The 14,890-nt window shown below is 39.3% G+C and overlaps 1 protein-coding gene across 1 annotated transcript in view; it reads right to left on the bottom strand.

Annotated features, from left to right (window-relative positions):
• Window positions 1-14,890, bottom strand: part of GRIN2B (glutamate ionotropic receptor NMDA type subunit 2B) — a 1,006,559-nt gene that overhangs the window by 477,393 nt on the left and 514,276 nt on the right. Inside the window, exon 4 of the mRNA XM_082265422.1 lies at window positions 12,796-13,394. Coding sequence (XP_082121548.1) covers window positions 12,796-13,394 — 599 coding nt within the window. The remainder of the gene's footprint in view (window positions 1-12,795; window positions 13,395-14,890) is intronic.

Here is a 14,890-nt window from a genome sequence, read left to right as displayed (position 1 = left end):
TAAATGATGTCCATAATTTGTTAGCAAACACATTTCCTTCATGACCCGACAATCTGCGTTGTGTGCCTTCATGAGCGGATAGAGGGACACAGATTGTTATGACAAAGCAATGTTTAGGCAACAGTTTTTGTCAGGTCAAATGACTATGATCACCAGCTTTGCGTTTGCTTTCTGTCCCTTTTAATGTGATTGTAGCTATTGGTAACATTCCAGTCACAGCAAGTATAAACGCAAATGAATATGCATATTTCATTGCATGTTTGGGCAATGTGCATCCCCATCTGCAAGATAACTTGTTCAACTTGTAAATTAACCAGAAGAAAATAATTAGTAAATATCTGAGGGTTAGTTTACCTTTACCAAAAAATCATCTATACAGGTAAGGGGCACCTGCAGATAAAAAAAAAAAAAAAAAAAACGGTGGATCTGTGCAAAGTGGAATAATGCCCTAGGTCATTTACCTACCCCTTAACGCCTGGTTGAAAAACTTCCAGAGATGGCATCATCTTGTCTTGCCCTGTTGTTAGAACATTGCTAAGCCACTCCCAGCTGTTACTGCTCAACCACCTATCAAATGGAACAAGCTCTCAAAACCCCTACATGCGTGGTTTACTATTGGCGCTTTTCCACGGCATGGAACCGAACGGTTTGGCTCGCTTTTGTGCTTTTCCACTGCTGGTACCGCATGGTACGATGTAGGAATGGTTCGGTACGGTAGGGTACAGTGGCGCTTTTCCACTACATGGAACCGAACGGTACGGCTCTCAAAAAAAGTACCACCTTGATTGTGGTTCCAAGAGGTACCATACCCGGTACCATATCCCACAATCCTTTGCATGCAGTCACTACTAGCCACTGATTGGTCAGAGAATCGTTGTTATCCCACCCACATCCCACCCACTTAACTTTAGTACTACTTTAGTGGAAAAGCAAACCATACCGTACTGTACCGAACCGTTCCAACACCGTACCATGCGGTACCAGCAGTGGAAAAGCAAACCGGGCCAAGCAGGGCCGAGTAGAGCCGAGCCGGTACTTGCAGTGGAAAAGTGCCATATCTCCTCCACTGTAGCACTGCTGAGCTCAGAGCTTCTGCTACAGTAGAGCAAAAGGGCATATAAGGGGGTTTCAATTGGAGATAGAGCTTGCTCCCATGTTGCTAAGGGCTAGCAGTAACAGCCGGGTGTAAAAGCAATGCCCTAGCAACAAGGCAGGATGTGGATATACCACCTCTGGGAGTTTTTCTGACATTGCCATGGGTAAATGGCCTACACCTATCTCAAGGAAGTTATTCAACTTTGGTCAAAGATGCACAGTTTTTTTTTTTTTTTTTGCACAGGCAGCTTTTTCTTTGTAAAGGTTAGCTAACCCTTTAGGACTCAGTCACTGGAAAAAACAGCTGTGCCATTAAGTGACCCCACAAAGCTTGATCATTCTCATGCAATGGCCACAACCACTAAACAGCAGTGGTCAAGTTACTTCATAAAGGAAACCTCTTATGTTAGCCCCTGATATCATCAAATAGCTGCCCCTAATATTCGGTAAATGTAACTGAATGGTAATTGTAAGCACCTGTAGGCATGCTACAAAAGATGGTTAGAGACTATAGACATTCTACAGGAGGTAGTGAGAGATTAAGAACATGCTACAGGAGTTGTTTAAAATGGTTAAGCTGGCACTGGAGACCCTTCACATGAGACAACCAAAGATCTCTGCTATTACAACTTCTTTACAGATCAATGCTTCCATATCTGTGCTTCCTACATCCCACCTGAATATGAGTTGTGCCACCTTTGATCTCCCAGTAGAACAATTATAAAACATCACAACTAGAAAAACAAAGTACAGAAAAAGGAGTTTTTAAATACTGAACCACTTGCTCATATAGGCACAATCACATACCTGAACATTGTTGGCACTGTCTTTGGGGATCAGAGTCCACTCACGGGATCCCCCCCCCCCCCCGATTTTGTCAACAGGTTGCAACCAATGATTGAGACCTGTTGACTGTGTCCAATCACATGGAACTAATTCATATTTAGTAAGAAGCAGCACATATTATACACTTGTTAGGCACACACTTAACCCTTTGATTACCCAAGGATGTTAACCCCCTTACAGCCATTGTCATTAGTACAGTGAGAGTGTATAGTATTATCATTGCTCAATGTATTAGTGTCACTGGTGATGTCAGTGTCAGTCAGTTGGTGTACCTCCCAGCCAGCGTCAGTTAGTGTCAGAGCCTTCAAGAAGACGCTAGTCCTTGAAACGCATTAGCCATTTGGATCTTTACCTTCTCCTACCAAATGATAGGATATAGTGTGGATTGGATGATGTTGTACTATGTGTTGTGCCTGATACATTTGTCCTCTTGTGAGTATAACACTTTTTATATGAATAAAGCGATGGTTTTAGGATAATGCACTAGGTCTCTGCACCCTCTTTCTTTTTATGGTTCTAGTTGATCCAGACTCCACCGGTCTTAAGAGGGCAGCAAGACAAGGTGCATCTATCCAGAAAGGAAGTAAAGCCAACTCACATTGTGCAGGCCCACTTCTAGGCGCAGGAGGTTTTTGTGTTTGTGTCTACACAATGCTCTTTTGCCTTACCCATATACGGGCATCTCTTTATTTTCAGATCTGTCACAACACACAATTCATGCCCAAAAACAGCTGGTATCTCTGACTAAACTACTTTGGAATCACAACGTCACAGATCACTGGAGATTTCCAGCTAAATTACTTATTACCTAGGACAAACATTCTTACACAGTGTCGTCTGTGGCTGAAGGGCTGAAACTTGCCAAACAATAGGGTCTACTACCAAATGATTCTTGTTCGGTTCAGTCCCCTCCGTGACTGACCTCCAGAACTGCCTTTCTTCTCACCTACAGTACTCCTTTTTTCCATGCATGGTCTGCTCAAATGTTCCCTTCTGTATGGCTCTGTTGAACAATAACCCCCCTGATGGAAAAGTGGTATTCACAGTTCCTAGAGATTTGTCTCTTAATTTTTACTTTTAAGTTTCTTGAACTTTGTTGGTTTGTTCTTGTTTATCCCCCCCACAACACTTTTTCACTCAAATTACTCTACTCAACTCTGCTGTGTACTAGACCACTTGAAGGGTCTTGGGTACCAAAAGCATTAGTATGTCTTGACCCTACCATAGCAGAACTGACCAATCCTTGTATTATCGAGTTACTATTGAAGTCTCATGGCTCTTAAAGCTTATGGCCTGAACAGCCCATTCAAAAGAAAAGCTATTTGGCAGGAAGCTAAACGACCCAATGGAGATGTGATATGTCTGCAGTAGGGATGATTGAACGGTTCGGGTCAACCATCGGTTCGACCCGAACATTGACTGTTCAAAATTCGGTCAAATTCCAAACTTTTTGCGGAAAAAGTTCGGAATTCGGCAACCAGAACCGACCAAAATGCAATAGGACAGGAGCTGGGCTTTAAAAGCCCATGATTGGACCAGAAACATTAGTAAAATCCAATTGAGGGGGCAGGAGGATGCTAGGAATGTGATTGGAGTGACTAGGGGGTCCAGAGGCCAATCAGTAGTGAATACGCCCCCCAGTATATAAGATAGCCCCGGCCAAATCTCTAGCACTGTAATACAGGGGCTGTGGAAGAGAGTGGAAGCAGTTCTGTTACTCCTGCTTCAAAAGTGTCATTTAGCTATTATTAGTGTGAGGAAATGGATATCTAGTGTAGTTAGGGTACTATTTTCCACTATAGTTAGATTCAATAATCTAGTTTCTGTAGGGAAAGTGTTAAGTGTCAGGGTGACCGTAGTGTAGTGTAGTGTAGTGTAGGGTGAACTAACTCTGACTGCTATGGCAGGGTGACCGCCATAGAAAACAGATCATTTGTCTTAGAATTGCAGCAGAGCAGGCATAGGGCTCCGCTACTTTCACACTTGGCCGTTTTTGTTGCAAGCGTTTATTGGGCTTTTTTGTGGACATCTTTGGAGGCAGGCATGACATCTGAACTTCTGTGTAGGGGTATATATACACACACACATATATGTATATATACACATACACACATATAGGTGTGAAAGTAGCGGAACCCTATGCCTGCGCTAATGAAATTATTTACAGAAGTTTAGAAGTTATGCCTGCCTCCCAAAAAATGCCCAAAAAACGCCTGCAACAACACACCTGGGCGTTTTTGTTGCAGGCGTTTTTATGGGCATTTTTTGGGCGTCTTTGGAGGCAGGCATAACATCTGAACTTCTGTATAGGGGTATATATACACACACACATATATATATATATATATATACACATACACACATACAGGTGTGATAGGAGCGGAGCCACATGCCTTCAAACTTTTCAAAAGTTTTCAAAACTTTTCAAAAGTTCGATCATCCCTAGTCTGAATGCACGCACAGACTTTACCCTCACATTTTTATGGTGAATGCCGATGTTAAAAAACAAGAAGCAGAAGATATACATCCAAACAATCAGGTCCTGCACCATCACCCCAGGAAGATAGCAGAAAACAATATAAAGAGACAAGGGGGGCTATGTCGATGCTGGACAACACACTCTAAGTGACATCACTGACACACTTACGGTATATAAAATTTTCATTTTATTCATAACAATAATAAAATACTATACAAACAGTAGTATAGTAGAAAAGTGCAAAAATGAGACTGAGGACCTCATGATCACACCCTCCCCATCCCAGCCTCACACAGGTGCACAGGAATAATGCCTCCAGGTGATTGCACAAGGTCAAGGTATCCGATGCATTTCATTTTATGGTAAATGCCGATGTTAAAAAACAGGGAACAATGATCACCATCAAGAACTCTGTGTCCTTCTGTCCCCATGATATTGTTTGGGATCCTCAAGGCCGATTTACTGTCTTAGTGCGTGATTTCAACAACATCACATATAACATGTATGTGGGCCAAGCTACTTTTCTCTAAAGTCTAGAAGATAGGAAAGAGTAAACTTTTACTATGAGGTCTTCAAACCTTTCTTCATAAAGAAGGTCTATATGATATTTGGAGATGTGTAAATCCATCAGAAAGAGATTTTACATACTACTCTGCGCCACACAAGTCCTACACTTGAATCGACATATTTCTATCAGACTTAGTTTGCTGACCATGGTTTCATCGACTAGCATACATTCTATCACAAAGTCAGACCACGCACCGATATCTATTTCTCTAACTGAAAAAAATGCCACTTTACCAGCATATATGTGGTGTAACAATGTGTCTTTGCAAAAAATCATTTTCGTGACTCCCTGCAGAGAAAGCTCCAGGAGTTTTTTCACCGGAATTCCTACTCAGAGATCAATATTTTTTTATATATGTTGTTCTCACAAAGCTTTTTGCATGGGTCTTCTGATACTAACACTAAGGTTTTCTACCCTAAGGATATTGCCAATGCCTTCCACAAGTAATATGCTAAACTGTACAACCTACAAGGGGACCCTAACATTCCTCAACCCCAGAAAGCACTCATCACTTAAGTTTTAAACTCTGTGACCCTCCTTCTGTGACCTCTAAGATGTTGACCCAGTTAAACTATAGGACTCTGAAATCTTTAAAACAATCAAGTCCTTAGCTGCAAACAAATCTCCCGCGGGCCGCGGCTGATGGATTCCAAGATGAATATTACAAAACGTATGCTTACGTTTTAGTTCCTCACCTTAATAAAGTATTCAATTATGCTGAATCCTCTGCCTCTTTCCCAGAGGAAATGCTACATTCTACGATCATCACTTTGCCTAAACCAGAAAAGGAGCAAGAAGCCCCCCCCCAAAAAAAAAAATGTTTTACCTTGATCTCCCGCCTCAATACTGATTTGAAAATGTATGCAAAAACCCTGGCCAATAGATTTGCGGATATCACCCCCACTCTTATCAAAGCAGATCAAGTTGGGTTTGTAAAAGGTAGGCAGGCCTCTGAGGGTACCCGGTAAATGTTTAATCTTATCCAAACAGTGGAAAACCGTGAAAACCCTTACTGCATTTCTTATCCTCAATGCTGAAAAAGCTTTTCATAGGGTTCATTGAGAATACCTGAGGGCCACTCTTCACAAATTTGGCTTTTATGGGTTTGTTTTTTCGGCCATATCAGCCCTATACACCAGCCCACCTGCTAACATCTTTTCATCCAACGTGTTCTTGGATACATTCCAAATAACTAATGGTACTCGTCAAGGGTGTCCCCTCTCGAAACTGCTTTTTTCTCTATTAATGGAACCATTGACTGAGATAGTCTGTTCAGACCCAAGCATCAGTGGTATAGAAGTAGCTAACTATGTTCTTAAAATTGGCTTATTTGCCAATGATGTAGTACTTGCCCTTACCAATCCAGCTTCTTCCCTGGCAGCGGTGCAATGTGTTCTTGATACATTTAGTGCTGTTTCATTCTATAAGTTAAATGCCTCCAAATCCTCTATTCTACCCATAGGGATGAATTTCTCTGTAGTGAAAAATGTGAAATCGCAGTTCCCATTTAAATGGGAATCAAACAAGAAACAAGCATACCTAGAAATTACTCTTTCACCTTCTTTAGGTACTGCTTATGAGGCTAATTATCCCCGTCTTTTGCATAATACAAACATGATTTGATCCATATTGAGAGGTAGGAACTGACCTGGCTAGGCTGCATAGCAGCTATAAAAATGATCCTTCTTCCTAAAATCCTGTAATATTTTATGACAGTTCCCATTCCCCTGCCTCATAGCTTTTTCCATACTGTTGAGAAACTTTTCAGGAAGTTTATATGGCAAGGCAAAACTCCAAAAACAACATTTAATTTACTCATTAGACCTAGGAGCAAAGATGGAGTAGGGTTCCTTGTCTTACAAAAGTACCAAAACGCAGTCTTGCTAGCACAGCTGCATGCTTTGGTTTGACTCACCATCAGACCGTCTTTGAGTTTCTATTGAAAAAGCTTTGCTTTATAATAGAGCCCTACTGGCTCTATTGTTAGCTAGATCTACTGGTCTCCCTTTATCATGCCCTAACATACCTTCTATCCAGACATCTTTATGTGCATGGGAATCTCAAGTACCCTTATCTCAACAGATCCTTTTGGATACTCCCCTATCAATTTAAGAGTATCTAATTCCATGCTTTCGGGTTCAAACCTGATCAAGACAAGGCTACGTGTATATATAAAAGAGCTTCCTTTAGACACGACTACATATAAATCCTTCCCTACGCTACAGCTTTGTTATTTTAATAATAGGCATCCTATTTTGTGAATTTCTGTACATGCTGACATTTGTATATCACAATTTTGTAAATACACACAAAATGCAGCAGCTCTCCCCAAAACTAAGAGTACGGTTGCATGGGAAAAGGATTTTGAGTGCTCCTAACTATTATGTGCCTGGGATAACCATCTCAAAATTATGAAAAGGGGCTACTAAACCCAAATAAACTGTCAAAGATTCATTCGGATACATCCTCACAATGCTGGCTTTAATGAGGGGAAGTGAGGAATTTAATACACACTTTTTGGCAATGCTAGAGTCTGAGAAGCTTTTGGAGAGCGGTATTTACACTGATTGCTAAAGTAACTGGCCTTATTATAGCCTTGTCCCCAGAATTGGCTATTTTGGGCCTAAATATGAATAAGATACCTTTGCAATTCCATGCAGTAATTTCCCACATCCTTAATGCAGCCCGTGTAACTATTACAAGTTCCCGAAAGTCCATGTTAGCTCCCAATATCTCAGAGTTAATCCATAGGGTCAGTTCTGCATATATCTATGAAAGATTGTTGCACTTAGGCTACAAGTCTCTTCAACATTTCTCAATAATTGGCAAGGTTGGACTCAGGTAATCTCTATCTCAGATCCTTTATGAATAGGTCATGCTCGTATACATTGTATATATGTACATCCAGTGGTCTTAATGGTCTATCCCTTGTGGATTTAGTGGTGCGTGTTGGTTTGTTTGTTTGATTATGCTCTTATTTGTTCTTCTGATCACTTTGACATAACCTGCCATCATAAGGAATCTATACAGTCCTAGACTTCTTCTACTGCTTCGGCTGACATTGATAATCTGTCATGGTTTTGACTCAGAGTGATTGTTGTTTACTTTGTTAGCACCATCCACTCTATTCCATGTTTGCTACCTTGCAGGTCTTTCTTGTTGTAACTTACTCAAGCCTTAATAAAAAATATTTGAAATGAAAGAAAAGTTGTGCTAGGTACCAGTGATCTGTTCCAGCCAGCATAACATCTATGGAAAAGCACATAACTTACTAAAGAAGGTTGCAATACAATCAGGCACTGTGGAACTTCTATATGTCACTAAGTGATTGTAAGTCTCTGAAAGAACCAATTTATATACAGTACAAATTTTTCACATGAACTAATATCACAGTTCATGGTGCTGCCGGCTATTTGTGGTGATATTTTGTGATATTTGTAATCAAATTATCTTTACAAATAAAGGACTGATGCAATACTTGAGGCAAACCATGAAAATGAACTCATTTATTTTTCAGCAAAGTGATGCTTGCTGTAATTGCGATTACAGCACTTCAAGACATAGACTTGGAATCTGGAATCTCTAAGTGCTGAGAACAAAAAGGACAAATACATAATAACAAGGGCAAAATGAAAGCCATGGAAGGGATCAAAACCAAAGCGTTCTATTAGACAGGTGAGGGTCAGTGCCTTGTGATCTATCAGAAACAAGTATACACTTGTAAAGGAAAAGTCTAAAAAGCAAAGACTGAGCTGGTGTGAAATCACAACAGGAGGTTTGTCAGATTTTCCACTTTAACCTTAAAAGGACATTCATCAGTACTAAGTTATGAATGCCAGAAAGCAATATAAATATGCAGGGTACACATTGTAAAACACATATTAAGGTGTGAAAGTATGGAGATAGACAAGAATAATAAGCAGATGACTTAGACAAATGATATGTTTAGGAGTATGAGTTAAGAATAATGCAATGCCAAGGGGGACCATAGATGGGAAGATGGAAAGCTCCAGTTCTAAGGCCTTGCACACAGTGGCATGGATCTGGCCTGTATAATTGGACTTGTCTGGTGAGCAGAAGTTCCACACAGTCAGTCTTGCCTTTGTTTTCCTCCCTCTGAGGAGAAAGTTATTATCTCCATTGCCCTGAGATTTACTAACAACATAGAACATTTCTTTGAGGGATAATTAGACCTTTCTTCGTAAAATGACCATTGTTGACCCCAAGGTAGCCCAAATCAATACTATGCAAGCTTAATTATCATTCTTGACCAGAAACACTGAGCACAGATTTAGGCACACTTAGGCATTAGGCACAAGACAACATGAACAGACCAGAGATAAGATGCCAGCTGTGACAAACTAAACAGAGCAAGATATATTCCAATCACATTGAAAACTAGTGACCATATTAGTGGAAACAATGAAACTCTAAAGATAACCAGTGCTGATAAAATATGGGGCTTGTCATTGCAGACCTTCCTATCTGAAAATGCTAGTTGCCTGGCTGTTGTGCTGATTTTATGGTATCACTACCTTCTGAATCACGGACCAGGAACAAGTAACAAGTATGCAAATAAAAATTTCCCTGGCTAGGTAGTTGTAAACCCTTACATATATCAAGTGAAGTGGCAGCCTCAGGTGATACACAGAGATTAAACATATCCTCCTACGGTACCTGTCTATCTGCAGTCTTCTCTTCAATTCAAAGTTTTTAAAACTTGTATGAGAGTTCATTAAAAGGGGGTGGACAGCTGATGTGGCACTTCATAGAGATCAGTGAGGAGAGCTCTGGGAGCTGATTGGAGGGAAGGAATACACCCCCCCCCCCCTTCACATAGCACACAGGAACAGAGATGAAGCTGTTAATCCGCTCCCTGCCCTGTCACCTTTATTTTCTTGGTTTTAGGAAAGGTTGGATGAGGTATCCTCTCCGCTAGGGCACTGTATTCTGACAGCATATTCTGACATTGTATTCTATTAACTTGTGTCAAACAGCGATGGCAGACATGAACCAGCGACATTTTGATTCATCTATGGCCAGGTTAAGAAAGTACTAAAGTCAGAAGATCAGTTATGACTGGCAGGCAATTCATAGAATAAGGATTTCAGCGATGGCAGCCTCCATTTTTCTCCCAACATCTGCTTTCCTTTAGGACACTGAGAGCTGTTAACAAAGACAGGCAGGCATCCTTAGGTAGACTGTGTCACAAACAGACAACACTATATTTCTCCTCCTAATAAATGATGACTACAAATACCTCAGTATACTGCTACTGCTACCAGACAGGTTAAATAAGTAGGGAAAGACAAGTGAAAGGATAGACATCTAAGATAGACATCCAGAACACTCCCTGTGATAACACACAAGTCATAGATATACAGAGATCTCAGATGTAAACCAGCCAAGAACTCAAGCTGGCTACACATTTACGCTGGAAGTAGGGTGTCACAGAAAGATCATCGCCTTTGTCAAAGGGATGAAGATGTTCAGACTGGGCTCTTATGAGTGTACAGACCTCATCATATAGCAATACATTCCGGTTCCAGCCTTTCTAATTCAGGATCCATCAGCCCAAGTCTTCTGAGATCTTCAATTACTGAAAGATGTCTTAATAATGTATTGACTGGGGATACCCTTTATAGGTGGTTTATCCATTAGCCCAAGTCTTCTGAGATCTTCAATTACTGAAAGATAACTTAATAATGTATTGGCTGGGGACACCTTTTATAGGTGGTTTAAAAATCTCAGAAAAACATCTTGGGGCCTTCTGAAAAGCTTGTAAACTATTTTACATGTGCATCTGTTTATCTGTACGAACCTGCACAAATGTAGAAAACACTTTCTGCCAGTTCCAGTTACCATTACCTTTAGATAATTTCCCTGCTAATTGCAAAGCCCTATTTTAACAAGACACTGCAGTACCATGCTGGTATTTCTGGAAAACATTTTTTTTCTATATTTGCATTTATTTCAGATAAATGTAATACAACCACTTAGATTGAAACTAGCACCTGTCATATACCTAGTCATGACAGACATATGTGGGTTTCCATTGCAGACCTCGTCTTCTATAAAACACTAGTTTCGTGTCACGACAAAGTTTTGTTTAATGTTAAATGAATCACTGACCTTAACAAGTACTGAGATAAAGCCCAGCGGAACCGCTTTTATAGGTTAGCTGTAAATGCATTCCAGGTAGAGAGTATTTACCATTGGGCACAGTAGGCATGTGTCTATAGGCAGCAGAGGTAAAGAGGTGGCTTTACCCTACATAATTATTGGCTATTTTTTATATCAATATTAATATTCAATTCATATGAGGTTATTTACACATTATCACAACATTCAGCATGCTGCAGAATAGGCGTTTGCAGATTTTTGTGGAGTTAGAACTATAGTTCTGGCATCCACAAAGCCCATGCTTTCTACTGACGGAAAAGTTCTAGCTTTGACTTAACAGGGGTCATGTAAGACCTCTGTAGAGAGATCACTGCTTCCACATCTACTTAGGCCGGGGCTGCTTTTCAAAGAAAATAAATGGTCAGACTTTGAAGACCTTTTGTTTTGATACACCTGGAATGTATTTAGCTGATTCAAATTAAAAGTTCAGATGGGCTTTAGGAAATTCCAGTGTATTAGTGACTTTCATTTGCTGTGTAAGGCCCACTTTTATCTTTATCCTTTATATCTTTACACATTATATGTGTTGCTGTGCCATTTATTTGTACATGTGTGCCGAAATGCACTGCAACACACCATAAAGCCCTGTATTACAAATGTATTCACATGCCTGATTTTTGCGATGTTTTGGTGCATTGAAAGCCCATTCATTTCTATAGGCTCCCTCAATGTAACACAATAACATGCACATGTTTTAACTGCAAAAATTTAAATGGGTCCTAGTTGCTGGTCTGTGAATCAGAATGACTGAAACTAGACACATATAAACAACTAGCATGTGAAGAAGAAGGTCACCAATGGCATGCAACAAATATCTCCCATGAGGGCACATTTAAGCTGGAACTGCCCATAAGAGATGGGCTTTTCAAAAGGGCTAAGAACTAATGTATACTCATCTTGTACGATTCGTAAGTCCCCCACCACACATTTGTATATGTTATTATTATTATTTTATCTCGGTTTGCATATTTACAAAAGAACAATTTTGTATTTATAGCAGATTGGTCAATGTACCTATTGCTACAGATAGGTGTTGAAGATTTTTGACAGCATCTGTGCTTGCTGTTATGGGTTTGGCATATTTAAACCTTTGTGAAGTTTGACACCTCTGTAGATGGTTTTGTGTGTAATGCAGCATGGCAATGCTTTTTTCCACACAACAAAGTAGCTATTCAAAGCCTAGTAACATAGTAACAAACCTGTCAAAAGGTTCTTGTCTTTCATGATTCTTAAAAACTAGGTGTCAGACAGAAGAATTGACTCCTGTATTTTATCAAGGGTGGAGATAAATCAATAACAGTGTTCATAGTTCCGTTTTTGTATCTACAGTATTAAAAAATGAATTTTTAGGGTGTAAATGTAATATATATCTATATATATATATCTATAGATATTGTTTTTTTTGTCATCAAGCCTGTTAATGTTTTTAGTTTCTGGATTACATTTACACTTTGTTCCTTCACTATTAACCATAACAAGATGATTTCGACTAGCAACATAAACTGGGTTTAATATTTTTTTCCTGCTATAGAATAATAAGCACTACATCCATAGTACAAACAAAACACAACACCTTTTGTACAAACCAACAGAAGCAGTATTAAAATGAAAATCAATATCCTACCTATTTAACATGTGAGCATCATCATGTCTGCTCTCTTGGATATTGTAGCAGCTGCTCTTGGATTGTGGAATGGATTTGTGCTCAGACAGCATTGTAGAAGCTGCACTTGTGATTATAGCTATTCCATCTCTGATTCGAGCAGGTAAGTCATAGTCCCACTCATCATAGGACACTGAGATCAGCCCTGTAGGGAACTCAGCTGGCACAGTGTCAGTGTCTCCAGCCACCAGACTGGGTACAATCCATGTGTAGCCATAGCCCGTCAATCCCACTGAATGGGCCACTTCAAATATATAAGTGGCCTCTTCTTTTGTGCAGTACAGCAAGATGACAGGACTCTGAAGCTTTTTAAGTTGGTTTTGTATCTTTGAGTCATTGTCGTCTAAGGACATGTCTACATGGATAACTTCTTCTAACTCCCATCCGACAAAACTGTTTTCAATGGTGCTCCGCACCTTATTCTCAAAATCTTGGTATCCTGGGAAGTATGTTGTGACGATGGAGAAAATGTACCAGTCATATTCCTCCATAATGTTTAGCATCACAGAAGCCTGTTGCTGGATGGAGGGTCCAAATTGGAAGAACATAGATGATTCCTCCTATAAAAAAAAAAAAGCAGAGTTAGATAAAGTGATCAGTTAACAGTCCGAATTTTTAATATCACAGTCTGTCACATAATGAAGAAACTTGAATACATAGATAATAGCACAATATTCATTTAATGGGGCAGTGTACCCTAAAATAGTTTATTTTCAATATCAATCCCAACTGAGTGTCTGTTACCCTGTGCAACATCCTCAGTCCCAAGACTGGTCTGTATCCTTCCAAGTCTTTGAGCCAAAAATACAGGTCTTTTATAGAAAAGTTATGTGCAGGAAACGGGGGTGTCATCAGCAAAAAACATTCATATGTCTGAAATTAAATGTAACTGTTAGCAAGTTCATTACTTCATTAATTTGTTTAAGGTTCTAAAAGTTAGTCTCTATGTTTTAGATGAAGCTAAGAATAATATGGCAAATCTACTTAAAGATTATTCTTTAGTTTTGTGTAGTTGCACAATGGTTAAGTACTGGTTTCTTATCTTTTGGTTACTCCACTATGAAACATCCCTATCAGAATTCCTAATTCTAACTGCCATACCAAATAAAATAAAAAAACTCAAACAATTAGGTTCAGGAAATGAATTGTTCATAATGTAAAAATTGACATTTCTATTTTAGGTCTTATGGAAGAATAAATACACAGATACAAAGAAATGCAAGGAAATCTACCCACAAAAGTACAAGTAGCCAGTAAATGTCTCAAGACACATAGCCCTCCCAAAATTGAAATATCATTTAGTGGAGTTTTTCTTCATTAATTTAACTATTTATTACCTGCTAAATCTTCAGCATTATTTCGATGTTTATTGTTAATGTGACACACGGATTGTGTTATCTTCAAAGGATTTTCATATTATTACAATATAATGGTGCTTAGATTCTCTATTAAAGTAACAATGGTGGGGGCAACTTCATGGTAAAACTCTGAGTATAAACCAGCTCTGTGATTTGTTGAATGTTTTACCAAGTTTGTGATTTAGTTCTCAAATTCAGTGAAATTATTCCCTAAAGAGAAAGCATAGTAGAATATATGATACTAGCATTTAACTTTTGTTTTACCTATCAAAGATCAAGTGATAAAGAAATATTATATAATGTGCATGCAAGATTGTAAACGCAGTTGTCATCATATATACCCATGCTTACATAAAGTTTACTTCATGCACTAGTATGCTGAAAAAATTGTATCTCTTCCAAACTCATCAAAACACTCAAAACAATTAAAATGTAACCATTTAATTGTGAATGATCCTTTAAATATTTAGGACTTACTCACAGCACCCCACATGCTCAAACATTTGCTGGGGTGCACTGTGCAGGAGCCTGACATTTCATGCAATGAGCCAAAGCTCTGTGATGGGGTGAAATAAGCTGTGTAAAAATGTATCTTTGCTATATGTCAATACAGTGCAAACCACTGCAGGTCTATAGTATGAAGAGGGCATAAAGAAAAAAGTTGTTTTCTATGTGCCTCTTGCGTTGATCTACACAGA

This window comes from Pelophylax lessonae (genome assembly GCF_965119305.1).
Source record: "Pelophylax lessonae genome assembly, chromosome: 8".
Lineage (NCBI taxonomy): Eukaryota > Metazoa > Chordata > Amphibia > Anura > Ranidae > Pelophylax > Pelophylax lessonae.
Note: the sequence above shows the minus strand (reverse complement) of the source record. Positions and strands in the feature narration are given on the sequence as shown.